Source organism: Nuphar pumila, chromosome 13 (genome assembly GCF_984573655.1).
Source record: "Nuphar pumila chromosome 13, dmNupPumi1.hap1.1, whole genome shotgun sequence".
NCBI classification, from domain to species: Eukaryota; Viridiplantae; Streptophyta; class Magnoliopsida; order Nymphaeales; family Nymphaeaceae; genus Nuphar; species Nuphar pumila.
This window is the reverse complement of record NC_143261.1, coordinates 3,561,310-3,588,806: the sequence shown is the minus strand read 5'-3', so window position 1 is coordinate 3,588,806 and position 27,497 is coordinate 3,561,310. Positions and strand designations below refer to the sequence as shown.

Here is a 27,497-nt window from a genome sequence, read left to right as displayed (position 1 = left end):
TTTTAATGATACAAATGGTAAGGGTGCCCAAAGGCGAAGAACATCATTATCATCATGACCCGTTCTGTTGTGAATTTATGAAATTCTCTACCAACATCTTGGCCAACGCAACCTGCTTTCCGTGCGCCCGTGCACACACACACAACACACAATCGAGTCAGACAAAGCTTGAGGATTCAGGGAATTGGTGGACCTCAAGACGGTTCAACTCACGACTCTGCCAAAGAAAGGGCCAATTTAACAAAAAAACGAAGACTTGGCTTCAGCCCAAGTCTAAGCAAAGTCTGTTTCTGTTGAGCCTGTCGGGTCTATCAAGGAGACTCAACCTGACCCAGCCTCAATCAAGTTGCGTCTCCATGTCAGATGTTAACTATGGCAAAGTAAATAACTGCTTAACTAAGAAAGAAACCATCCAGGTCTAGCAAATTCACTAGACTTTGTGAGAGTTTTACCTGCTCAGCATTGCCCTCAATGTGTACATGTCTCTGTGGCCTTTCACCTCTTTCACCGATGACCTATAGGATGAACAAATTGAATAGAAAATTATGATGAAACATAAATAGGTGTGGGCAAAAAACCCGAGCTCAACTAAAAGATAGAGCTTGTTTGTTTAATAAAGGAACCCACTTTTAGGCTCCTGTGCGCATTGTGACAAAAGTTTAAAATGGCAACTTTTGGGCAGTGAATTTCTCGGGAGATTTTCAACTTTTTGAATATTTCTTGAGTTTTTTCGGCAAATTCTCGGGCAAAAAATTAAAAAAACCAAATAAATTCTCAAAAAATCTAAAAAATAAAATAAAATAAACTAATTTAATTTTACATGCAAAAAAAATATAAAATCTATTTTCAATCACAATAACCATATCTAAGAAGTATCAAACATCAAATAAGTATCAAGCATGTGCATCAATTGTACTTTTATTTAAATAAGTATCAAAACTAAATCATCATAAATTAAGTGTCAATAATCAAGTATAAAAAAAATGATCACAAAGTTCATGAAAAAACAAACATCATAACGATTCAAGTTTATATAAAAAGACTATTCACTTGCTATTAGCTAAGAAATCAAAAGTGTCTTCATCAATTCCTTTACCGTCAATGCTTTCATCCTCCTCTTCTTCATCTTTTGTTTTATCTTTTTCATTCATTTCTCCAATCGAGCTATATGTAAATGCATCAATGTCGTCATAAGCAATAGGCCGAGAATCATTTTCTTCTTTTCCAATTAAAGTTTTCTGCATGTGCATGTTCATAGGCACATAAACTAAATCAATAAGAGTTGTTGGCTCAAGTCGGCTTCTCTTTTTGGTACGTGCCGCTTCAAATGCACTGCAATTTCTTTTTCATCCAGATGCACAACATAGTTGACTAAGTATTTTAATTACTATTTTTTGCAAAATAGAGACATTTGCTCCACTCATTTTTCAGTGTATCTTTGATGAAAACAAAAACAAGTAATGAGAAATTAATCATACAACAACAACTACGCCTTCATCCCAAAACAATTGGGGTCGGCGATATGAACCAAAAAAGAAAATCATTCTGGGTCTTCCACATGAATCCTTCTCCTCCAATCATTTCTATCGAATGTCATGTCCTCGGTGAGGTTCGAAGAAATTGATCATATGTTCTAAAATATAAAAGTTTACAAAAATAGAAATCAAAATTGAAACTTATGTGGATGTGCATTATGGAGAAGAGATATTGTAATCTCATTAAAGATCTTTGGATCTTTTGAATGATAATAAGTCAATTCTGAAACAAACTCATCCTTTTTATGTTTCTTATTAACCATCTTTTTAATCATTTTCTTCAATTCTTTGATGATTTAATGGTTCATCTTAACAAGACCATTATAAAAAAGTTATGGATTTAAATACCCAACAACAACATATAAGTCACTTCTTAAGTTGACCTCCCATCTACCATCAATGATATCTCATATTCGTAGATACTTATTTACTCAACATTTATAAAAACTTTTTATTTTTTCTTTAACACGATTTATGCCTTCAAACAAGTAACTTACGGTAGAACCATCATCTACCATCCTCAAAAGTTTTATAAGTAGTTACAATGTTGCTATTATTTCTCTTCTGTTTTTTCAAAACTTTTCTTCTTATATAATATCAATCACATCTTTGTCTTCTTATTTCTTAACCTTTGCTAAATTACTCCATGATGAAGAAGCAACCAAAAACCTCAAATATCTTCCATTTTCAATATAGATTGCAAACATAAAAAAATAGTAGCAAAACGAGTAGCCGCATGCTTTTGTATCTATTTAACATTTGTATAATTTCTCATAAGTTACAAAATTGATTGTGATTTGTACATGAAGCTTGTAATCATTTTTGCATCTAATAATGTAGGAAAAAAATTAGGCAATCTATCACAATCTTCAAGCATTAAATCAATACAATGTGCAACACAAGATGATGTAAAAATATGAAGGTATCTTACCTCAACTGCACTCGTGCTTTCAAGTAATTTAAGCCATTATCTGTCACAAATTAAACTATTTTTTCTAATCCAATTTTTTCAATAGTAATTGATATATAATCCTTAATATATTCACCACCTTTTTGCCCTTTAGCACATTTAGATTTCAAAAATATTATGCTTTTAGGGCATAAGGCCAAAATATTTATGTGTAAATGAATTTTCTTATCTGTCCGTATATCAGACATTAAAGTGCATCCCGATATCGACCATGACTTTTTTACCTCATCAATAAATGTTACAACTTATTTTTTTAGGTTTTGAAGTTATTTTGTTCTAATTGTTTCACTACTTAGAGAGGTATAACCAAGTTCATAATTTGTAATGGCATTAACCATCTTATTAAATGCATCACATCTAGCTAACCTAAAAGGCAAATTGTTCATGACAATATATATCGTTACATATATATTTGTTTGTTCTTTCTCTTCTTTATAAAAGCATTTATAGTATTTCATTGATCCATACCTACGGTTGAAGAAGTAGAAGAAATTGCTATAGAAGTTGGCTTAGACTCTAATTCATGAATTGAGGTTAATGCTAGATGTTGCACGCTCGCATATAGCAACATCCTTATTTGGTATGTCCACAACATGATAATTAAATTGTGTTATTCCCTCGTTAAAGTTTACCTTACAGTAGTTGCAAAGTAATCAACCATCTCATGCACACTAGTGGAGTACTATGAATTTTTAAAATCCCATGGATTCATAAAAATTTATCTCATGGATTGTTAAACATGATTAATGCTCTCACTTTTCAAGAATTCACCGTAGATTATACTCCAACTATCCATGTACATTATTATCGTATGCAGCATGCTTAGATACTCATTAGGTTAACAACCACCTGTTCATATTGAATCAATATATCAAAATCCAAAAGTCATAAATATGATTATAAGCATAAAGCTTAAAGCATAAAAAATCTCTTCATCTATGTCACATAGGTGCGGGTGCGGGTATGGGTGCGGATGCAGCGATGCGGCACTTTAAAAAAACTTGGGTGCGGAGAGGATATATATATATATATATATATATATATATATATATATATATGGTGAAAAATTTGGGAATGGCAGATGAGACAAAGAGAGGTGGGAGAGACCGAGACGAGAGGTGGGAGAGAGTGAGAGACTAGTGAGAGACGAATGAGACGAGGGAGAGACGAGAGAGAGCACTACAAGTGAGAGACGAGAGAGAGACGAGAGACAAGTGAGAGCACTGCAAGTGAGAGACGAGAGAGAGAGACAAGTGAGAGACGAGAGAGAGAGATGAGTGAGAGACGAGAGAGATGAGTGATAGAAGTTCTGTCACAGAACAAAAAATGAAAAATGAGGGCCCCCGACCCTAATTTTCTAAAACCTAAATTTTGGTCAAATGGGGGCTTTGACCCTCATTTGACCAAAAAAATGAGGCGTATACGCCTCACCTTGAGGCACATCTTGCCCCGAGGCGTATGCCTCAAGGCGAATGAGGCATATGCCTCGGGGCTTTTACGCTTTATACATGTGCCTCAAAGCCCAAAGGCCCTCGCCTTTAAGCGAGGCACGCTTTTTTGTGCCTTGAGGCGCATTTTTAATAACACTGCTTCCGGGTGGTCTGCTTGGTGCGAGCCATCTGCTTACTTCTTGAGTCAAAGAGGGAGGGAGTGTGTGAGTAATTACAGAGAGAGAAAGGATGAACTTTGTAGTTTGTGGGATAGATAAGCCTCTCTTTATGTCTCTGATCTTTGTCGGGTGTCGATTTGTGCCCCCTTTGTCTATGCATCCAGGCTCTGATACCACTGATGGCACCAACGTTCCTAAACTAGTTTGGCGTGTGGATGGCTTGCTTCAAAAGGGTTGTTTTATTACTCCACTCATACCATACGGTAGAGACCCCGGGCTATATAATTTGCTTCTCCTAGTGTTGGCATCTGCCTAACAAACCAACTCTATCACCATGCCCCACTATCGAATAACCCCTACTTTACCTGCAAACAAAGGGTTCACTAATTAAATGGTTCATTGGATTCTTTGGTAAGACCCAATAGCCATAGTTTGGATCTGAAACCTGGATCTATAATTTGGATCCAATACTTGGATCCAACAAAAAAAGGGTAAAAATAAAGATACTATTTAAACCACACGACAAATGCATTCGGCTTTCTAATTTCCAAAAAGGAAAGAAAAGGACTGATTAGTAACTTCGGAAAGACTCACAATATCTTCCCTTCTGGCAAATCCACATAGCCAGCAATATGACCATGCTGATATTAACTCTAATAAGTCAAGTTTCCAAATCCACTTTTGCATTGCACAAAACAATGTAAAAAAAGATGATTAATATGTTCCTGTCAATTAGTAATAAGTCGTCATTTGGCAGGATGGACAGCTTCAAGAAAAAGAATGGCAATAACAAAATAAGCATATAATAGTATACCCTAATTGTCGCGCCAGACCAAACCCTGAAGTTTGAAATATTGGAGCCATGCTTGCCAATCAACCCACCAACCATAGACTCTGAGATCAACATCTCAGACATTACAGTGTCCGCTGAATAAAGAGAAAAAAAAATTATCAGCTATACTATTTTGATGCCACACATGAGAACTAACAGAATAAAAGAAGGAAGATATTAGATATAATAGCAAGTCATTCAGGAAAAAAGGAAAACCTGAAGGTGCTGTTAAATGAGATGTAGGACCCGCGTTGAAATTGTATGTTGGATGGATTGAAATTACTCTTTTTGGGGGCTTTTCCCTAAATAATTTTCATTAAGTTGGAAAAAACTAGAAAAATAAAAGAACATTGATAATAGTGCAGGGAAACAAATCAGGATGATAGCAACCTCAATTTATAGCCTATCTTCTCCAAAGCCTTCAGAACTTCTGGGATATCACCTGAAACCTGAGTGTAAAATAAAAACATAGAGCTGAAGTTATGCTTAGGTACCCAAATGTACAAGGGCAAGAGCAAAATTGGAAAGGGAAATACATAGAAGTATGCAAAAGGTGATGAAATAATGTGAACTGTAGAGAACCTCAGCCCCCAAGGCTGTGTATGATTCGCGGACAAGCCCGCATAGGGACAAAGCGGTCACCATGCAGGTGTTGCCTCGCTTTGTCCCCGCCAATTCTTTTTTAAAGAGGTGAAACTCGCAAGTCCTGGACAAATACTGCCCAGTGCCACGGGGCAGTGTTTGTCCGGGCAATCAAACGCCCCCTAAGTGTCTTCTTTTGGTTTCTTTTCTGCAATGATCTTTATTACCTTTTTCTGAATAAAAAAGGCCATATATGAAATAGGGAGCAAACTATGTCACATAGGTGCGGGTGCAGGTGCGGGTGCGGCGCTTTGAAAAAACTTGTGTGCAAGGGTGCGGAGAGGGTATAATATATATATATATAGAGAGAGAGAGAGAGATAAAAATGGACTTGATTAGGGTTAATTGAATTTACTTTTAGATAGAAATGGACCTCGGTGTCGTGGACTTCACCTAACACAAAAGAAACTGTGTCCAATTCTCACACCTGCCTGGGTGCGGGTGCGACACGGGTGCGGTGCCCTGTTAGAAGAGTCCGTGTGACATAGGGAGCAAATAATTAGAGACCTTGTGAAGTACATGAAATATTATTACAGGTGTTGTGTGTATTGTACCGTATAGTACGATATGGTACATATCATTACTTTTTTGTTTTGCGATACGATACACTCATACCACAATACAAGTGTGTATCGTACCTATATTGTGTTTATTGTACAATACACAATACGAGGTGTATCGTACGATAAACCTTCGGCACACTTCAAAAGGGTTGAATGTTTTTTTTCATTTTGGGTTTTAAAAGAGGTTTTCAGGGCTGACTTCTCCATTTGTCTAGAGGCCATTAGAAGTGCATTTCTACTGTTTTTTCACCTAAAGTGGGTTAAGGTAAAAAAATTGCACTTCCATCATTTTTCCACTCAAGAAAATGGGTTAACATAAAAAATATTTATTATGAGTAAAATTACAAAGCTACTCTCCAAAAAAAATTGGGGGGGGGGGGGGCGTTGTACCCCTACAACCCCCCCCCCCCACCAACTTACCGCAAAGTTGGATTCGCGAAAATTAAAGATTTATATCAAGGTAGAAATCAAGCTTCGCACTCCTCCAACAAAGATGATCCGACATGACAATGGGGCACTCAAGTAATAAATGAAAATCGAGTGAAACTATTGTCATAATATTTTTGCTTATGTAATATTAAAGTATGAGTCTTGTGGCATGTTCTTAATAGAAAGATATTTAATATTTTGCATTGTTCTTGTGAGATAGTGATGTTTGATGATGTCTTATGCGGCTCATAGAGACATAAATGTTTCAAATGTGATTTTATGGTTGTATTTTGTACAATTCATCATTGTTTTATGTAATATGATTTTTTTAGAATTGTTGATTATTACACTTTAAATCAAAGGAGTTCATTAAAAGCTCTAACTAATGAACTTCTCTCTTGATAAAGAAAAAATAACCAACCCAGGTGACCAGTAGAAATATCAGAATTGGCCCGGACCGAGCCTTCGGAAAGTAAAACTAAATCTTCTTCAGTTATTCATGGTTCATCAATGTCTAGCGATCTTATAATCTCCTTCAATGTCATGCCCTACTTGTGTGTGCGTGCATATTTTGTCAAAGGAGAAAACCTGGTACAATATAAATATGCATAAAGTTTGCAGGATACTAAAATTCCCAGTACTAGATGATACTCTAGTATATGAAACCTCAAAAAATGGTTGCACAGTCCAAATGAATACTTCAGTATCTGTGGTGTAGACAACATACTACAATGATTACCTGTACCAAGCGGTCTGATTCACATGCAGATGCACAAGATGGCAAGTGATTTGGTGCCATGATCTGAACAGTTGCACCAGAGGAATTCCTTATTTCCGCAATGCTATGGCCAGAAACCCCAATCAAGCCACCGGCCTGAGACCCTGCAATCAGAAGCCTGATCATGTTTGTAGCAGCATGCCCAGGACCCACTTTTGGTGTTTCAACATCACTGTTGTTATCCTGCTCAGCAATACATGCCAATACCAACCCACAAGCTTCAGTAGAAAACTCTTCCACCAGATTTAAGAAAGTCAATACCTTCTCATGACTAAAGTTTTCCAGGGACAACAAACTCACAGGAACTGTTGTAACAAACCTTTGCAGAAATCTGTAGTTTCTTACTCATTTCTTTTTCTATGTACAATAATTTGACACAAACATGAAGGCCAGACAGAGATTCATGGAACCTTGACCAGTAAACTCCATAAGTTTAGGACACCAGAAATAGAACGCAGGGATCCATTGAGCACATCACCTGGAGAATAATTTTAGCTACATACTGAAGTGCATGTTCTGCATCAGAGACTTCACTTTCATCATCTCTAGAACTTATAATAATGACACGCTCTTCAAACGGCTGCAAGAAAAACATACACAGAATATTAAATGGTGTTGCATAAGTAGGGGTGAGCAGGCTCAGCTCAAGCTTGTTAATTTAGTATATGAGCTAAGCTTGTGCTCAAACTGAGTCAAGTCTGATATATCCCAGGTGGAAGCTTGAGCTTAGGCCCATCAGAAGCTTGATTAAACTCATTTAACATACACTCATACATATGCATGTATATGTTCTGTGTTCTCTTTAACATAACAAAATCCATCAGTGTAAAGATTAGTATTCTAGACCCCTGACTAGGAAGTGGTAGGTTGAAATCCCAGCACCCCTATGTTACAAATGGCCTGGCTCAAATTTAGTTCAAACAATTCGGTTAGTATGCAGTGTAACGAGATATTGCGGAAATAAAAAGAGTGCTTATAAGCACTTACAACAATGAATAAAAGAGACAATATCACAAGTCCACTAAGGGACAATACAAGCACAAGCCTTTAAGAAGGCAACAATATAAAAAGCCTCTTATTGAAAAGAGAGAGAGCTCTCAAGAATGAAAATATACAAGGGGTTCACCCCTATTTATACAAGAGGGAGTGGAAAGAAAAGGATGGCCAAGGGCCTCAAAGGAGAGCCCAAAAGAAGGCTCCCATGGAGTCATTGGGAGCCCCCAACGGTCTTGTGACCGTTGGGGGCTCCAACGACTCTATGGTTGGAGCCCCTTTTGGTTCCTAAAAAATACAAAAAAAGAAAATAAAAAAAGGAATTACATTTTAACAAAAAATAAAAATAGTTGTTTTCTAAAACAACTATGTGAAATTACAAAAATACCCCTATCGGGTATATATATATATATATATATATATATATATATATATATATATATATATATATATATATATATATATATATATATATATATATATATAACTCCGCCTGTGTATAACTGTTTAGTTATACACTGCCGGTCCCAAGCCCGGATAAAGGAGGAGGGTTGCGGTAGGCCTGTGACAGCCAGCATAAAAACTTAGTCATACCCTATGAATATGAACCAATATGAGAATTTCGTTGGGGCGTTCCCTACTGAGCGACGCGTTGTACTCTATAGGACCGGAGGCAGTGATAAATGGGCAAGGGTTGTTAGGTCGTCGCCCGGAAGCGACGCGTCACACCGGCGCCCGAGTGTGGTGTCAAATAGGCAAGGGTTCCCTCACTTTGTTGGACGGGTGGGGGTAAAGAAGTTAGTCCAAGACCATAAAATTATGTTAGCCACTTGGAACATAGGATCTTTAACTGGTAAGTTGGTAGAGTTAGTAGATGTTATGTGTAGGAGAAAGATTGATATTTTATGTCTACAAGAGACCAAATGGGTAGGTGAGAAAGCAAAAGTGATAGAACCTTGGGGATATAAGATTTGGTATAAAAGAATAAATAGGAATAGGAATGGAGTAGGGATTGTTATGAGTCGTGAGTTTATAGATAATGTAGTTGAGGTCCGTAGGAAGGGTGATAGGATTTTACTTATTAAATTAGTATTAGGTACGAATATTATTAATATTATTAGTGTTTATGCACCTCAAGTAGGTTTAGATGATTCCATTAAGCGTCAATTTTGGGAAGATTTAGATGGAGTAGTACAAGGGATATCTTATGGAGAAAGGCTTTTCATCGGCGGTGACCTTAATGGGCATGTAGGCATTAGTAGGGATGAATTTGAGAGTATCCATGGAGGCTATGGTATAGGAGAAAGAAACGAAAGTGGAGAAAGGATTTTAGATTTTGGTTTGTCCTATGATATGATCTTAGCAAACACTTGGTTTAGGAAGAGGGAGTCTCACCTAGTAACATTTAAAAGTGAGGTTAATACGAGTTAGATAGATTTTTTCCTACTTAGAAAGAGAAATAGGGGTTGTTGCATCGATTGTAAGGTTATACCGAGAGAAAGTGTAGCTACATAACATAGAGTCTTAATTTTAGATCTTAGAATTAGACAATACCGCAAAAGGGATAGACATATGATAGATCTTAGAATTAAGTGGTGGGCACTGAAAGAAGCTAAACAAGGAATGTTTGTAGAGCGGGTAGTTAAGGAAGTTGATTGGTGTCTCGAGGAGGATTCAGAATCTATGTGGAATAAGATAGTGAGTGGCATGAGAACAGTGGCTAAGGAGGTATTGGGTGAGTCTAAACGCGGTGCACCGCTAGGTAAGGATACATCATAGTGGAACGAGGATGTCAAATTAGCTATTAAGGTTAAAAGAGAGTGTTATAGAAATCTAAGTAAAAATCGTGATAATGAGAATTTGAAGCAGTATATGATAGCAAAGAAGGAAGCTAAAAAAGTAGTTCGGAACGCGAGGGATAAGGTATATAAGGAGGTTTATGACAAGTTGGATACCAAAGAGGGTGAGAAGGATATTTATAGGCTTGCAAAGATGAGAGATAGGAAATCGAGGGATCTGGGTTTGGTTAGATGTATCAAAGATGAAACGCAAAGGGTTTTAGTCAAAGATGAGGAGATTAAGGAGAGATGGAAAGATTATTTTGATAAGCTATTTAATGAAAGTCATGCTCAGGATCTTGGAGACTTTTCAATTCCTTTTCATGAGATGAATCGTGACTTCATGCGCAAGATTCAAAAGAAAGAAATTGCAGAGGCTTTGAAGAAAATGAAATCAAGAAGGGCAGTTGGCCCAGATGGTATACCTATCGAGGCTTGGAAATGCTTGGGAGAGAAAGGTTTAGAATGGTTGACAAATCTTTTTAACAAGATTTGGCGAACAAAAAAGATGCCTAATGAGTGGAGGAAGAGTACTTTGGTGCCTCTATATAAGAATAAGGGTGATATACAAGATTGCACAAACTATCGTGGTATAACACTCATGAGTCATACTATGAAACTTTGGGAGAGGGTGATTGAGTTTAGGTTGAGGAAGATTGTCATGATATCGGATAATCAATTTGGTTTTATGCCTGGAAGATCAACTATGGAAGCTATACATCTTCTTAGACAACTTATTGAGAGAAATAGAGAGAGGAACAAAGATTTGCATATGGTTTTTATTGATTTGGAGAAGGCTTACGATAGAGTACCTAGGGACGTTCTCTAGTGGACAATAATGAAGAAAGGTGTTTCTCTCAAGTACATTAGTATAATTAAAGATATGTATGAAGGAGTAGTAACCAATGTCCGCACTTGTGGAGGGGTGACAACCAATTTTCCTATAACGGTTGGGTTACATCAAGGATCTGCTTTAAGCCCTTTCCTATTTGCTATAGTGATGGATGAGCTTACGAGATCAATTCAAGAAAATGTGTCGTGGTGTATGTTGTTTGCTGATGATATTGTTTTGATTGATGAGTCTAGAGCTGGGATTAATGCTAAGTTAGAATTATGGAGACAGACATTGGAAGCAAGAGGTTTTAAGTTGAGTAAGAGTAAGACAGAATACATGGAATGTCGATTTAGTAAGCAACGAAGTAGTGATGGGAGTGTAGTGAAGCCTGGTGAGCACGAAATACCGGTGGATGATTCTTTCAAATATTTGGGATCTATCATTCAAAAGTACGGAGAAATTGATGGAGATGTAAATCATAGGATAAAGGTTGGGTGGATGAAATGGAAGAGTGCAACTGGAGTGTTGTGCGATCGTAGAATGCCATTGCGGTTGAAGGGAAAGTTTTATAGGACGACTATTAGGCCCGCTTTACTATATAGTACGGAATGTTGGGCTGCCAAGAGACATCATATTCAAAAAATTGGTGTAGCTGAAATGCGTATGCTGAGATGGATGTGTGGAAATACAATAAAAGATAAGATTCAAAACGAGGAGATACGTAAGAAGGTAGGTGTTGCACCCATTGAAAATAAGATGAGAGAGAATCGTTTACGGTGGTTTGGACATATTCGACGAAGGCCTAATGATGCTCCAGTTAGAAGGATGGAGAAATGGGAAAATATATTAGTTAAAAGAGGTCGGGGTAGGCCTAGGAAGACATGGATGGAGGTGATAAGAAAGGATATGAATGCTTTGAACCTCACCGAGGACATGGCATTAGATAGAAATGAATGGAGGAGAAGGATTCATGTGGAAGACCCATAATGATTTTCTTTGTTGGTTCATATCGCCGACCCCAATTGTTTTGGGATGAAGGCGTAGTTGTTGTTGTTGTTGTTGTTGTTGTTGTATATATATATGTGTGTGTGTGTGTGTGTGTGAAGTACATTTTAACACCCCCCCTCAAACTTTACGGGGAAATGACGAAAAGTTTGCCAAGAAGAAACATGAAGCGGGGAGCCGGAAGAGCTTTAGTAAAGAAGTCCGCCAACTGATATTCTGAAGTGACATACGGTAGAGCAATTGTTCCTCGTAAGTATTTGTCACGAACATAGTGGCAATCCATTTCGATATGTTTGGTACGCTCATGGAAGGTATGATTGCTTGCAATATAAATGGCACTCTTGTTGTCGCAACATAATTTTGAAGCTTCGGTAATATCAACCCTCATGTCTTTAAGCAGACTACAAAGCCATACAAGTTTCACTGTTGTGGTTGTCATAGCCTGATACTCAACTTCAGTAGATGATAGTAAAACTTTTTGTTGCTTCTTGCATCGCCAGGCAATCAAAGAGTACCCTAAAAAGACACAAAAATCAGTAGTTGAGACTCGATCATTAGGATTACCTCCCCAATCTGCATCAGTATAAGCAAGAATATTCAAGGAAGAAGAGGATGATAGAAATAGCCCTTTATTGATGGTGTTCTGAATGTAACGGATGATCCGGAGAACAGTACTCATATGCACAATTGTAGGAGCATGCTAAAATTGACTAACTGAGTGAACCGCATGGGTGATATTCGGTCTGGTGATGGTTAAATAGGTGAGAGACCCAATGAGTTGTCTGTAGGGTGTGGGGTCTTCCAGAAGAACCCCATCCTCCAACCGTAATTTGACATTAATAACCTCAGGAGTCTCTACTTTTTTGTCATCAGAAATCTCAGACTTAGAACATATATCTGCAGCAAGCTTCATCTGTGACAAAATATATCTTCGAGAAGAGTATGCAACTTCAATTTCAAGAATGTATCTAAGAAAACCTAAATCAGACATATCAAAATTATTTTTTAACATGTTTTTAACATCAATAATACTATTTTGATCATTCTAAGTGATAATTATATCATCAACATAAAGTAACAATATTACAATACTAGTACCTGCATTTTTAACAAAAAGAGCAGTGTCAGTATAACAAGAGTGAAATCCTAATTTTATCATGATATCACTGAAACGATCATACCAAGCCTTAAGGGCTTGTTTAAGGCCATACAATGCTTTTAAAAGCCGAAGAGTTTGACCTTGCTTAAGATTAATTCCGGGTGGTGGATCCATGTAAACTTCTTCACTTAAACTTCCATTTAAAAAAGCATTTTTTACATCAAGTTGATAAATAGGTCATTTTTTGGTTGATGCGACAGCTATTAAAGTCCTGACACTGGTCATTCGAGCTACGAGAGCGAATGTTTGTTCATAATCAATTACATATTCTTGTGAGTACCCCTTGTTAGAATCTGCACCTTCAAGCCTTGGAGATCTGCCTTCAACCTGAAAATACAAATTAGGGAGAAGAGAAGAGAGAAGAGGGAGAGAGAAAGAAAAGGGATGCTGAATGGGAAAATAGGGTACGTAATATCGATACCCTCTTTGCTGTATGTATTTATAATAAAACAACACAGAAATTACAAGTATGCCACATTCGTTTGGATCTGTTCGGATATGGATCCTGAAATCGGATCCATATCCAATACAGATATAAATCTAACATCCCCCCTCAAGTTGTGCATGATATTTCATCATGCCCAACTTGTTCTTCAAATACCAAAACTGTGATCCAGTAAGTCCTTTGGTGAAAAGATCAGCAACTTGTTCAGAAGTATGTATATACGCAGGGGAGATTTCCTCATCTTCTATTTTCTGACGGATGAAATGTTGATCAATCTCAATGTGTTTGGTACGACTGTGAAGGATGGGATTGAATGAGATTTTGATGGCACTTTGGTTGTCAACAAGCATGTTAGACTGAGCAATAGGAAGAGACAATTCCCCAAGAAGATGACGAAGCCAAGTAGCATCGGCTGTGCCAGCAGCCATGGCCCTATATTCAGCTTCTGTGCTGGATTTGGCAATGGCGCGTTGTCTGCGACTACTCCAACACACAAGATTAGAATTAAGAAAGACACAATAGCCAGAAACAGAGCGGCGTTCATCAAGATCGCTTCCCCAATCAGCATCAGTGTATGTAGAGATAATATGGCCATCCACAGTAGGAGAGACGCGTTTATAAGTAAGTCCATCGCCAATGGTCCCCTTGAGGTAACGTAAGATACGCTTGACAGCTTCCATATGAGCATCTGTGGGAGCATTCATAAACTGGGAAACCTGATTGACGGCATATACAATGTCGGGACGAGTGAATGTTAAATATTGAAGTTTCCCAACAATACTGCGATAAAAAGTAGGAACAGGATATGGAGGACTGCCATCTGAAACGTTCAACTTTGTATGCAAAACACTGGGTGTGTTAGTGGGCTTACAATCAGTCATACCAGAGGATGTAAGAATATCAAGGGCATATTTGTGCTGAGAGAGGGTAAGGGAATCCTTAGTCCTGTCTAATTCAACCCCCAAAAAGTATCTGAGGTCCCCAAGGTCTTTCATTTTGAAATGTTGTTCTAACACTTCTTTGATCTGGACAATATGAGAAGAAGTATTACCCGTGAGAATAATGTCGTCCACATATATCAATAACCAAGTAGTGATCCCTCCTTTGTGATAGATAAAAAGAGAATGGTCAAGGGCGCTCTTCTGAAAACCAGCTTCTTGAATGTGAAGAGAGAACCTTTCAAACCATGAACGAGAAGCCTGTTTTAACCCATATAATGACTTGTGCAACTTGCACACCCATAAATTAGGATCACTAGTAGCATATCCTGGTGGCTGTTCCATGTAAACATCCTCTTTGAGAAAACCATGAAGAAAAGCATTTTTGACATCAAGTTGATGTAATGACCATCCAAAAGTAACTGCAAGAGAGAGAATAACCCGGATTGTACTCATCTTAACAACAGGGCTGAAAGTCTCATCATAATCTTCCCCATGTTGTTGAGTGAAACCTCTGGCTACAAGACGAGCTTTATACCTATCAATACTTCCATCTGGTTTATATTTGATTTTATAAACCCATTTGGATCCAACAATATTCTTATCCTTTGGTCGAGGAACGACTTCCCATGTTTGACATTCATTCAAGGCTTCCATTTCTTCATTCATGGCTTCAATCCAACGGGAATTGTGAGAGGCCTGAGAATAACACTTTGGTTCAGTCTGTTTATGCAAACTGGTCATAAAAAGTTGAAAATCCAAAGTGAAAGAGTCATAGCTTATCCATCTATCCACGGGATGTCTTGCTCGAGTGGACCTTCGTGAATGAGAAGGAACAATGGCAGAGTCAATGGTAGGGGCAGGAGTGCGACGAGAATAAACCAAGCCAGAGAACCTGTCTAAAGGAGGATCATCCATCTGAGCATCAGACATGTCTGCTTCATTATGAGTACTATCCATCTGGGCATCAGACATATCTGCTTCAATGTGAGTACTGTCAGAAGAAACTGGAAAAACAGTCGGTTGAATTCCACCACTTAAGATATTTGAACACAGCCATGGATCATATAGTCTAGATGCTGAATCATGAACGGCCTTGGATGAAGTATGAAATTGCAATCTGAGTTCATCAAAAACGACATGTCTTGAAACATGTATACGACCTGTAAGGGGATTATAGCATCTATAGCCTCGATAATGATCCGCATAACCCACAAACTGACACATTATAGCTCGTGTCTGAAATTTGTTCCGGATGCTGGAATCAACATGAACATAGCAAATGCATCCAAAAACCCGAAGCTCATCATATTTAGGATGCTCATTATTCAAAAGAAAGAAAGGAGATTTCCCAGCGAGAAGAGCTAGAGGCAGTCGATTTATAACATAAACAGCTGTGTGAAATGCCTCAGTCCATAGAGTCATAGAGAGATCAGTGTCATGAAGCATGCTTAAGGCAGTCTCTACAATGTGTCGGTGCTTGCGTTCTGCAATGCCATTTTGCTGTGGTGTGTGTGGACAGGATATCTGTCTAGTGATGCCATGATTCAGCAAGTATTCGGTAAATTCAGATGATAAATATTCACCACCACCATCACATTGAAAATGCACTATGTTGGATGAAAATTTATTTTGGATGAGGGCATGAAATTGGGTAAATAGATGAAACACTTCAGATTTGTGTTTTATGAAATGTATCCATGTATAGCGAGAAAAGGAATCAACGAAAATGACATAGTATCTACTGCCAGAAGGAGATGAGACAGGAGCTGGTCCCCAAACATCGGAGTATATCGTTTCAAACAATTTAGAAGCTCTTTTATTTATGGAATTAAAAGGAAGAGCATGACTCTTACAGAGTTGACAACTTGAGCACATGCCTGACTCACTAACAGATTTCAAACTGGATTTGTGTAACAATCCATTATTAACAAGACTGGCAATAAAAGAATGACTACAATGGCCTAATCGATTATGCCAAATGGTCGGCATATCAACTTGAGTCAAATTGACTTCATTCGGATCAACTGAAGGAGAAACAAGCGGACTGGACTTGGACACTGGAGGAGCTTCCTTAAGGACGTACATGTTGCCTTCACGAATTCCTTCAGCGAATATCGTCTTGGTGAGAGGGTCCTTGACAAAAACAGAGGAAGGAGTGAATTCAACTGATGTGGAAGAGTCATCAATGAGTTTAGATACTGAAATGATGTTTTTCTTAACATTAGGAACAACTAAAACATTTTGTAAAGGAAGAGAAGTATTTGGCAAAGACACATGTGCATTTCCAATGTGAGTGATTTTGTGATGGGTGCCGTCACCTGTAACTACAGAACCTCTTGCTAAGTATGGAGAAACACTAGATAGTTTACCTGCATCATCAGTCACATGAGCGGCAGCACCGGAGTCCACATACCAGACACCATCATTGTTTTGCTTGAGATTCAGATTAGAAATCGCCGTCATTAGGAGTTGTTGAGCATCAGGTGTGAAGGAGGAGGAAGACGATCTAGGAATGGCAGAGGGGTTTGGCCTGTGATCACGTCGACCTCCCTTAGATTTGTTCTGAGGATTGTGCCAACATTCAGATTTAACATGTCCTCTCTTGTTGCAATAAAAACATGTAGGGATGCGCTTCGGCAAGTTAACATGAGTGCTGCCCTGAGGAGTAGGGAGAATACCCTTTCCTTGTCCAGATGTATGACCCAAGATGTGTGCCCGCTGCCCTGACGTACCATGTGTAGAGGTGACTAAAATACTAGCCGAAGTAGGAATAGAAGCATCATGCCTGTGAACTCTACTAGCCTCATGCTGAATCAGTTTTGCCTTTAAGTCTTCAAAAGAGGGTAAGACAGGGAGAACCTCTAGGGCAGTGCAAAATATATCAAACTCTGACCCTAGACCACTAAGGGCCTGCTGGACTTTATCCTTGTCTGAAATAGGATGACCTATAACAGCAAGTTGATCGCTTACATTTTTAATTTCATAAAGATACTCAAGTACAGATCTAGAGCCTCTATTGATACTTTGAAATTGACGCTTCAATTGAAGATATCTAGCTTCTGAAACTTGAGAGTATGTCTTTGCAAGTGTATTCCATAGTTGTAAAGCCGAGATATCATCATCAATGCCTGCAAGTACTTCTTCAGAGAGAGTAGAAGTAATATAAGCCACTAAAGCCTGGTCATGTGCCATCCATACAGCATATGCTGGGTTAGGGATATTATCTGTAGCGGTCCCTGAACTGGTAGCCTCCTTTGTTTCACCCAAGATGAATTCAGGCGGGACTAGGGTGGAGCCATCAATGTGACCATACAGACAATGGCTCTTAATGAAAGGGACTATCTGACGTTTCCACGTCAAATAGTTGGAATGGGTTAACTTTTGGGAAATGAGTTGGGAAAGAAAACTCGAAGAGAGGGTAGACATTATGATGCTGATATAATATTGCCCTTAAAAAAAAATAATACTCGGCCAAAAAAAAAAATGAGAAGTTCAATACTCAGCAGACGTGGACAGGCAAGGATGCTCGACTGCTAATGCTCAACTGGAGTGAGATAGTCAATGCTCAGCAGTCATTGACAGGTAAAAATACTTGACTGCGTGTCCACAGATGCTCGGTGGAACGAGGTTTGATCGTGATGTTGCTCGGTGAAATGAGATCTGATTGGCAGCTGCAAAGAAGAAAAACCAGCGAACCAGCGAGGTCTGATTGACAGGCGTGAAGACTATCTGATCGTGATCAGTCGTGGCTCGGTGGAGCGAGGTTTAATCGTGATCAATCGTGGCTGAGAGGCTGAAGAATGCTCGCTCGATCGCAACAGGCGTGAAGACTCGCTGCTCGATCGCGACGGGCGTGAAGGCTCGCTTGATCCTGCAGAATACTCGTTCGATCGTGAAGAGGACTTGCTCTATCGTGACAGGCGTGAATACAGGGAAAAGATCGATCACGGATGCTCTGATACCATGTTAGAATCTGCACCTTCAAGCCTTGGAGATCTGCCTTCAACCTGAAAATACAAATTAGGGAGAAGAGAAGAGAGAAGAGGGAGAGAGAAAGAAAAGGGATGCTGAATGGGAAAATAGGGTACGTAATATCGATACCCTCTTTGCTGTATGTATTTATAATAAAACAACACAGAAATTACAAGTATGCCACATTCGTTTGGATCTGTTCGGATATGGATCCTGAAATCGGATCCATATCCAATACAGATATAAATCTAACACCCCTTAGCGACTAACTTAGCTTTATATCGTTCCAAAGAGCCATCGTTTTTAGTTTTGACTTTGAAGACCCAATGACACCCAATAGGTTTTTTGTGTGGGGGTATATTAACTATTTCCCAAGTATTAGCCTTTTTTAATGCATTTAGTTCAACTTGCATTGCTTCAACCTAATGTGGTATAGATTTAGCTTGATTATAGTGAGCGGGTTCAAAATAAGAATGTAGGGTTATTAAACATGCTCGATAGTTGGGCGTTAAGGAAGCATAGGATACAACCCTATTTGGGGGTATTGATATTCTAGAAGAATGTCTAACTTGTGGTTCCTCAATAGACTCAGAAATTTGAGAGTATTTTTCGAAGGCACTAATAGGGTTTTCTTGATTTCTTCTTGAGTAAACATTCATATTTGCATTATTATCATTTGAGGGTATTATATCAAGATGGGACGCCTCACATGTATCTTCTATGTTTTCAAGGAAATCTTCTTGTATGTCATCAATAAGATCATATAAAAATATGTAATCAATTTCATTTGTTTCTTCTATTTTATCAAAACCATTCTCTTATTCTAGAAATGTTACATCTTTTGAAACATATAGTTTATCATTCTTAAAATCATAACATCTATACCCTTTTTTATTTTCACCATATCCTAGAAAAACGCATTCAATTGCTTTTGAAGACAACTTATCTCTTTTATGTAATAGGACAAAGCATTTGCAACAAAAAATACGAAGACGATTGAAATCGGGTGAAAGTTTAAAGAGTTTTTCATAGGGAGAAGCTTTTTTTTTAATTTAGAAGAGGGCATTCTATTGATTAGATAAGTTGCGGTTAGAACGGCTTCGGCCCAAAACTTCTTTGGAATATTTCTAGAAACAAGTAATGTTCTAGTGGTTTCTACAATGTCCTTATGTTTCCTTTCCGCTAGGCCATTTTGTTGAGGGGTCCTAGGACATGATTTTTTATGACAAATTCCATTTTGGGTTAAATAGTTTTGAAATTCGTGAGATAAATATTCACCACCGGAATCGGTTCTCAAAATAGATATGTTACTTTGGAATTGATTTTGAATTTTTCTATAAAAATCTTTAAAGAAGGTAAATACTTATGACTTATGACTAAGAAAATAAATCCAAACATACCGAGTAAAGTCATCAATAAAAGTAACATAATAAGAATAGCCCCCTTTAGACATAACCGGAGAAGGCCCCCAAACATCCGAATGCACCAATTCAAAAGGTCTTGATGAAAGAAAAGTTCTAGTTGGAAATGGAATAGACTTCATTTTTCAAAAAATACAATCTTTGCAACTAATTTCTTTTTCCTTATAAAATTTGTTTCCAAAGGGAAAAAGATACATTTTGCAATAACTTGGATGACCAAGTCTTTTATGCCAAGTTTCCATATTTTTTTCTTGGACATAAGCACAAAAATAATTTGTAAGAAGATCAAGATGGTCCATATAGTAGAAGTCTTCATTTCTATGGCCTTGCCCAATCCGCTTCCTGGACCAGAGATCCTGCACAAAGCAACCATTAGATGAAAAAGATATTTCGCATCCATGGTCGGCAATTTGGGAGAGGAAAAAAGGTTTAAATTTAGTTTGGGAACAACTCTTACTTTTGGAACACAAAAATTTTGAGAATCTTTAAAAGAGCCAATACTTGAAATTTTTAAAAAGGTTTCATCGGTCGTAGAGACACAAGAATCCTTTGAATTGTTGCAAACATAACCAAGTGCATTTTCATGGGGGTCATATGAAAAGAGGCTCCGGAGTCAAGGATCCAAGAATACGTACCGGGTGATGATGTAGAAGCAATAGCCGCACCCGATGTGGAGGAAGAAGCTTTTAGAATTTGTTGGAGAGCCATAGATATTTGCCCAAGAGTCTCTTTGAGGTCATTATTCTTGCCTTCATCTTCTTTGGTGGTAGTTTCTTCAAGAGAGGCCACCTTAGGCTTGAAAGTACCATTAAGCTTTGGGCAAGCGGGTTTGATGTGACCCGGCTCATAGCAATGATGACAAACAATCATTTTTCTTCCTCCATTATAGTCTCCTTGTTTCCCAAAATGAGGAGGTTTATAGGCTCTTACACTGTTACCGGGTTTCGATACGGCAAGCACTTCATCAACATGTTTACTCATGCCAAGCCTTGCCTCCTCTTGAGTGATTTCAGCAATGGCATCCTCAATAGGAGGAAAAATAGATCTATGGAGAAGTGAGGACCTCACTTGCTCAAATTCGGGACGTAGCCCAAAAAGAAATTGAAACAATCGTTCTTGTTCCATTTGTTTTTGTCTTAATTCAATATCTTCCATAGAAACTCATTTTGGCTATAAAAGAGCCAATTCATCACATAGCGGGTTTAGGGCACTATAATAGTCTTGAATGCTAGAATCACCTTGTTTGGTGGTTCTAATCTTTTCTTGCAAAAAATATGCTCTTGCAAGATCCTTTTGGGTATACATACCCTTCATAAAGGACCAAGCCTCATTAGCCCGACGAAATTTCGCTATATTAGCACATACCTTAAGCTCAACATTGTTCATAAACCACGCAAGGATTTTTGCGTGATTGCTTTCTCAATCTTCCACTTCTTTTTGATGATTTTCAATGGCCTTGAGGAGAGCATCTCCTTCAAGAGCCTTTTCTTGACCTCCTTCGTTCTTCGTGAGCATAAGCTTAGGTTCTGGAACGGTACCCATGACAAAACCCCAAAGTTTCTTTCCTTTGAGGTTGTTTTCCATTGTCGATTCCCACATCATGTAATTCTTTCCATTGAGCTTGAAGGATAGGTCGATCTTTGCCTCCATGATGTTTCCAAGAAGTGAGAAGAGATACACAAAATATGAAATACACGAACCACCATTTTCCTTCAAGAATCAACCTGGCTCTGATACCATGTAACGAGATATTGCAGAAATATAAAGAGTGCTTATAAGCACTTACAACAATGAATAAAAGAGACAATATCACAAGTCCACTATGAGACAATACAAGCACAAGCCTTTAAGAAGGCAACAATATAAAAAGTCTCTTATTGAAAAGAGAGAGAGCTCTCAAGAATGAAAATATACAAGGGGTTCACCCCTATTTATACAAGAGGGAGTGGAAAGAAAAGGATGGCCAAGGGCCTCAAAAGGAGAGCCCAAAAGGGGGTTCCCATGGAGCCGTTGGGGGCTCCAACGACTCTATGGTTGGAGCCCCTTTTGGTTCCTAAAAAATACAAAAAAAGAAAATAAAAAAAGGAATTACATTTTAACAAAAAATAAAAATAGTTGTTTTCTAAAACAACTATGTGAAATTACAAAAATACCCCTATCGGGTATATATATATATATGAAGTACATTTTAACATGCAGCTGTATCAGAAGGCTTTGTAGACCACATTATTATAATTAGTATATGACAACAATCTCATTCCATTTGATGAGGTATCAATAGATGTTAATAAAATCATATCTTATACAATATGATACAGTGTATCATAGTATTGTTAGTCCATGTTACACAATATACCCTCGAAATGGAAAACATAATGTACCTTGACGTATCAGAGCATATCGTGTTGTGTCAAACCGTATTGTACAATACATGCTACTTCAAAAGCCATGGCTATTTTTCTCTGTTTTTTTTAATATTTTAAGTGATTTTTTTTCACTTTTAATGATACCTTTTTAAATAAGGAATGATTTATTAGAGTCTAATGCATGCACCTACGTTGGCCAGCTAGCCTACTTGGCTCTTCTCTTGGGCGGCATGGCATGCATTGTAGTTTTCACTTGTATTTTGGTCTTTTTGCTTTCACTAGAAGCTGGCATGGCACGAATGTAGTAAACACATGTAATGGGGGGTAGTTAGGAGGGGGCATGGCTTATATAAGGTCCAACGGTCAACCTAAGCCTCTGGGCTCATTATCTCATGTATCTTACTTGATTGCTTAATATAATTTGAAAAGCATTCACTTGTGAATTCTCTTTGGGAGTGTGTCCTACTCTAAAAGGGTTAGGCTTAGGTGGTTAGCATCCCTAACCTCTTAAGATTTTCACTTATCCATTCCCAACCTCTGCCTAATCTCTCAAACCACTCACCCAACCAACCCAATTCAGCCCATCTCTTTCATTCTCTCTCCCCAAGCTAGACGACCCCCTTATTCCATATTCCTTGTTTCCCACGCACTCAACCCATATCTTCTTCCCTACTTCCTTCGTGCTACCTACACCTCCATTACATTCTTGAGTGAATGTAAAGGAATCCTAATCACTTATTTCATAAGCTATGAAAATTTAAAAAAAATGAATTCTCTTCTTAATTTATTGTGATTGGTGAAGGGAAGAAAGAAGAAAGCTAACAATGGGGAGGAATCTTCTTTTTTTAATTTTTGTGTTTATTGTGACTAATGAAAGACGTTTTTTATACTTGATACTTATCAAGACCTTGTTTTTGAAATAGTTTAATACTTCTAAAACTTTTCACACTCTCATAGTAAATATTTGATAGTTCATTATTTATTTACAATTTTATATTGTATGACTTATTACTTTCTTACCTGTTTTTTTACTTTTTTAATTTTTAACTTCATATCCTTTTGATACATGTAGTAGATATGACTTTATAACAACGTGATTATGGCTGTTTTTATTTGCACATTGTTATATATTTTATTTATGTTGTTTATCTTATAGTTAAATTTCCTTAATGTTGTAGTTTGACTACTCGAATGTGTTTTATTTCTCTTTATGGTCATCTTTTTTTGCCATGTTATTGATTAATCATTGGATTCATGATATATTTAGTGTTATATTGATGTCTTCAGAGTTTAGGCTTGTTTTTATTGACTTGATAAGATTATTGTATTAATTTTTTTGCTTTGTTAATTGTTACTTATTACTTAACATGTTCTAGTAGTGTATATGTACATATGCTCTAGCAATTTTAATGCTTACATTTGTTTTATTTTATGTGTTTCAGATTTTTCCAAACTTTTTATTTTTAAATTTTGTTTTTTGAATTTTTAGAAAGCATTTTTTCTCATGTATTATGATACAATACAGTCTAAAATACCCCTTCTATCGATATGGCTGCCGATATGCTTTTCACAACACTGTATTTGATATAAACTATAAGCAATAGCACATTGAAAGGCACATAAGCATTTGCAATGAGGAATACCTTCTGAAAGTGATTTCTGAGACTAGCACGATCAATCTCGGGCTGCTTATATGACAGTTTGGTTTTTTTATTAAGATTGCACACTAACCAAGCAGACATGCTTGCATGGATGCAACAGGAAACTGTTAACCAATAAAAATATTCATAACACCCATATCAACATCCATCAACATACTGAAAAGCAGCATTGAAAATTCAAATCTATAGATATGGATTCATAAGTTTCTTAATCCTCCTTCTCTGCTCCTTTTATACTGCTTTTTTTCATGGTTGAACCTTAAATGAATAACTGGATAATAATTGCAGGAACCTATTTCTCCTAAAACACAACCTAACTACTTGGCAAGTACAAAGTACTCCTATCTTAATCTTTATTTGTACAGAATTCATAGTTGAAGGAATCACTGCATCAGATCACAGGTCATCTGCTCAAGTGGATGCATCCACCTAAACCTACCTGTCTCTCTGAATCAAGCCAACTCAAATGAGACTGAACAAAATAACATTAGGTATGCAGCCACTCTAGGTCAAAACAGTTGCTATAAAACCAAATGGAACTATGGTTGGACATGAACTTCACGTAGAACACACCGCCCAGTGCAGCACGCATCTCCTGGGGGACGTGCCCACATAAACTGAGCTAAAACCACAATTAAACCATTTCCTCATAAACTGAGCTAAAACCACAGCTAAACTGTTTTAAAACTGCTAGGAGGCTAGGAATAACGATTCCACATAAAGCAATTTTTTTTATGTACACTGGCGCTATTATCTAAAATCTAAATTAACCAAAATTCCCTCTCACTGTTTGTTTTCGGAAACCAAAGAAGGATACAGAGTAAATTCACAAAAATCACAAATGCACGACTTAATCTAATTACTTCTAAAATTTCCCGTTCACTCGGTAATCAGTTGCAGAAAAGGAGAAAGGAAAGTGATTTGAGAGAGAACGCGGTCTAGATACACCCAACCAAAGCGATTGTCTCAGTAACCTAATTACCTCATCAGCAATTATCTCGGTATCCGATTGCAGAATAGAAGAAAAACAAGCTAGTCGAAAGAGAAGGGACGCCAAGAAACAATCAATTACACATATAATCATTGCACAAAAGCAGAGGCTGGTGAGGACGAAGAGAAGAGAGAAAAGAAAAAAAGGAAAGAAAGAAATCATAGTGAGGCGTACTGCTAGGGCATCAGCAATCTTGATAGTCGCTCTGGTCTCCTCTCGGATCTTGCGTATCTGGTTTCCCTTGACGCCGATGACTCGCCCGATCTGGACGGAGTGGACAACGACGCGGAAAATGATGTCGCGCGACCTCGCCTGAGCCTTCGCTGGAAAATCGCCGTCCGAGAAGTCTTCATCGTCGCCGTCGCCGGAGGAGCGGCGGCGTTTCCGGCCGGTGTCGGGTTTCTGCTCGCCTTCCTCGGAAGGAGATGACGGCCGCGGGACGCTCGCTTCCTCACGGTAGTCGGAAGAGGACTCTCGCGTCTCATAATTACTCATTAAGAAGAGGGGGGAGAGGGAAAGCGAGCGAGAGAACGCAGTCGGAAATGCCAGGAAAAATAGGCGCCCGATTTTATAAACCACACTGTGACTATTATGCCCTTGTTCTTTTACTAAAGAACCGGAACTATCTCCTCTCTTTTCATAAATTAGACCAGGAACATACGTGTAGTTGTATAATTGGTAGGGGTCTGCCTAACCCCAGCTTGGCAGCTTGCCTTTAAAAAAAAATAAAATGCATATGAGCTAACGACTAAGATAGGCTAAACAAGTTCGACCATGAACAGCTAATTTCATCACGGCTTGGCTTGGCTTGGCTTGGCTTGACTCTTAAATATTCGTTAATTAATAATGAATATATTTTATATCATAAAGTGAAAATGGTTGAATTATTTGGCTTGTCAAGAATAAATTTAGAGTTCAAATCATTTTTTTTTTAGTTTTTACGTTAAGAAATCACTCCCATAAAGTGAAAATGGTTGAATTATTTGGTTTGGCTTGGCTTGTGCTGGCTCTCCTGGCAGTGTAAAGCTCTGTGGGCTTTACCCCTTGCTCCGGGAGTCATTGCTTACAAGTTTGAAACAAATTTTTATTTTGCAAATAAATTAGTGTGAGCTTGGTGTAGTGGGTCTGGGATCTAAATTCTATTATTCTCAATTCTAAATATATATATATATATATATATATTATATTTGTTGGCCAATTCAAAACGATTCACTTGAGTATCAGTATCGGCTGATTCACCTGAATAGTTGGCCAGACGATACGGGGCCAATAGTGATACAACATTGGGTTCGAACCATGCATGGCCAAACCTTGAAAAAAGGCATGTACGTTTTCAGAGATTGGATCAGGTCCAAGGTGTCTTGGATGCTGTCCTTTATCAAGATGAACTGTCAGCCACAGAATTCAAGACACCTTGGACAGTTTTCTGTTCAATGTCCGTTGGACCTAATCTGCTCTCAGATCCTCACAGGTGGTAGTAAATAATTCGTACTTTGGTAGTAAATAATTTGTACTTTGTACCACCGAGGTGGTACGGGGTCCTGTGTCAAGCTGAAGGCCCAGGATCGAATCCCTCTGCAACATGGGTAGGGTCTGCCTAACCCTATCTAGACTTTAAAAAATAAAACAATTGTTACTTTGTCCAAGGCTTTGCAGTTAAACAATTATTCTGCTTTCGTTTTAAAGGGTTTAGGTGTAATGCCTTGTTATTAATAAAATATTTAAAAAACGCATTCATGTTAATTTGAAGATCGTAACATAGCGTGATGTTATCGAGGACTTTAATTTTTGCTCTAGGCAAGTAGTCTTGCCAGATTCATGCCCCTAAGGTGGCCATATATAAGGTTAAATAGAAGGAAGGGGACCGCTCAATGAAATTGATGGTTCAAAATCTAAAAATGGTCAAACAATGTTTCTTTTTTAACCATCAAAATTTTCATCGATCAGTGTAAAACCCATAAATTTTTAAAATTTTATGAGAAATAACAATAAAGTAAGGCTAAAATATTATTCAAAATTAACTTATAAATTTAATTATAATTTAAGTATTAATTGGGATTCAAAATAAAGTTTGAGTTGAGAATTTATTCAGAATCAGGGTTTTTATTTTTATCAGATTTAATCTGAGTTTAAGTTGAACTTAACTGTATCTTAATTTGAGTTTTACTATTAGACAATATTTAAACTAAATGTGTATTATAAATTTAAAGTTTTATTGAATTTCGATTTTAATTTCTTAAGTTTTAGCAATATGAATTTTGATTCGAGAATTCAAATTCGGATCATATTTGAATTTGAATTAGGAGTCTTAATGAATTCTAATTTTAGTTTATAAAGTTTATCGAAAGTGAATTTCGATTTATAAATTTAGGGTGGATCTGGATTTGAATTTGGATGTAATACCCGAGAATTTCAAGGCTTTTTCTAAAATTCTTGGATTTTAATTTCAGTTTTCAAGTTCTAGCCAATAAATGTACTAGAGGGTTTGTAGGGTTTAGAAGAAATTAAAATT

The 27,497-nt window shown here is 37.6% G+C and overlaps 1 protein-coding gene across 1 annotated transcript; it reads right to left on the bottom strand.

Annotated features, from left to right (window-relative positions):
• On the bottom strand, positions 1-25,523 carry LOC149817546 (uncharacterized). The gene is made up of 8 exons (XM_089984648.1): positions 25,160-25,523; positions 7,837-7,938; positions 7,320-7,541; positions 5,337-5,395; positions 5,163-5,248; positions 4,929-5,041; positions 453-515; positions 1-112 (listed from the first exon to the last, which is right to left on the bottom strand). Exons 1-8 carry the CDS (start codon positions 25,478-25,480, stop codon positions 53-55), a joined length of 1,026 nt encoding a protein of 341 aa, XP_089840774.1. The 5' UTR covers positions 25,481-25,523; the 3' UTR covers positions 1-52.
• Between the last annotated feature and the right edge of the window lie 1,974 nt (positions 25,524-27,497).

Coding starts and splice junctions, on each gene's coding strand:
- LOC149817546 (XM_089984648.1), bottom strand. CDS start 25,480: ATGAGTAATTATGAGACGCGAGAGTCCTCTTCCGACTACCGTGAGGAA. Junction 5,249..5,336: donor AAGATAGGCTATAAATTGAG/GTTGCTATCATC, acceptor AAAATTATTTAG/GGAAAAGCCCCCAAAAAGAG. Junction 113..452: donor TTGAGGGCAATGCTGAGCAG/GTAAAACTCTCA, acceptor CACGGAAAGCAG/GTTGCGTTGGCCAAGATGTT.